Source organism: Buceros rhinoceros, unplaced genomic scaffold (genome assembly GCF_000710305.1).
Source record: "Buceros rhinoceros silvestris isolate BGI_N320 unplaced genomic scaffold, ASM71030v1 scaffold42970, whole genome shotgun sequence".
NCBI classification, from domain to species: domain Eukaryota; kingdom Metazoa; phylum Chordata; class Aves; order Bucerotiformes; family Bucerotidae; genus Buceros; species Buceros rhinoceros.
In genome coordinates this window covers 5,121-5,403 of record NW_010388765.1, presented here as the reverse complement: position 1 = coordinate 5,403, position 283 = coordinate 5,121, and the positions used below count along the sequence as shown (strand labels likewise).

Here is a 283-nt window from a genome sequence, read left to right as displayed (position 1 = left end):
TCCCGCAGCAATCTGGACCCGCTGACAGAGACCGTATCCTTCGTGCCGGCCGCCGGGGAGGAGGCGCGGGGCCTAGCGCGGGCAGCGTGCTCCTTAACCCAGCGCCCCAGTACGGGATCCCCTTCTACCTGCAGTACCTGGCGCACTGGCCCGAGTATTTCGTTGTCGCCGAGGCGCCCGGCGGGGAGCTGATGGGTTACAGTGAGTGCGGGGCGACTCGGCCGTGCCGGGTCTGCAGTGCTGGCTGCCCTCCGACCGCGGGGCATAGCGCAGCAGCTGCCTC

The 283-nt window shown here is 70.0% G+C and overlaps 1 protein-coding gene across 1 annotated transcript in view; it reads left to right on the top strand.

Moving 5' to 3' along the window:
* Positions 1-6: 6 nt before the first annotated feature.
* The window catches only part of NAA20 (N(alpha)-acetyltransferase 20, NatB catalytic subunit), a 3,431-nt gene continuing 3,154 nt past the window's right edge, over positions 7-283 (top strand). The window contains exons 1-2 of the mRNA XM_010131070.1: positions 7-33; positions 111-201. Of these exons, the coding sequence (XP_010129372.1) occupies positions 192-201 (10 nt within the window). The 5' untranslated portion in view covers positions 7-33; positions 111-191. The remainder of the gene's footprint in view (positions 34-110; positions 202-283) is intronic.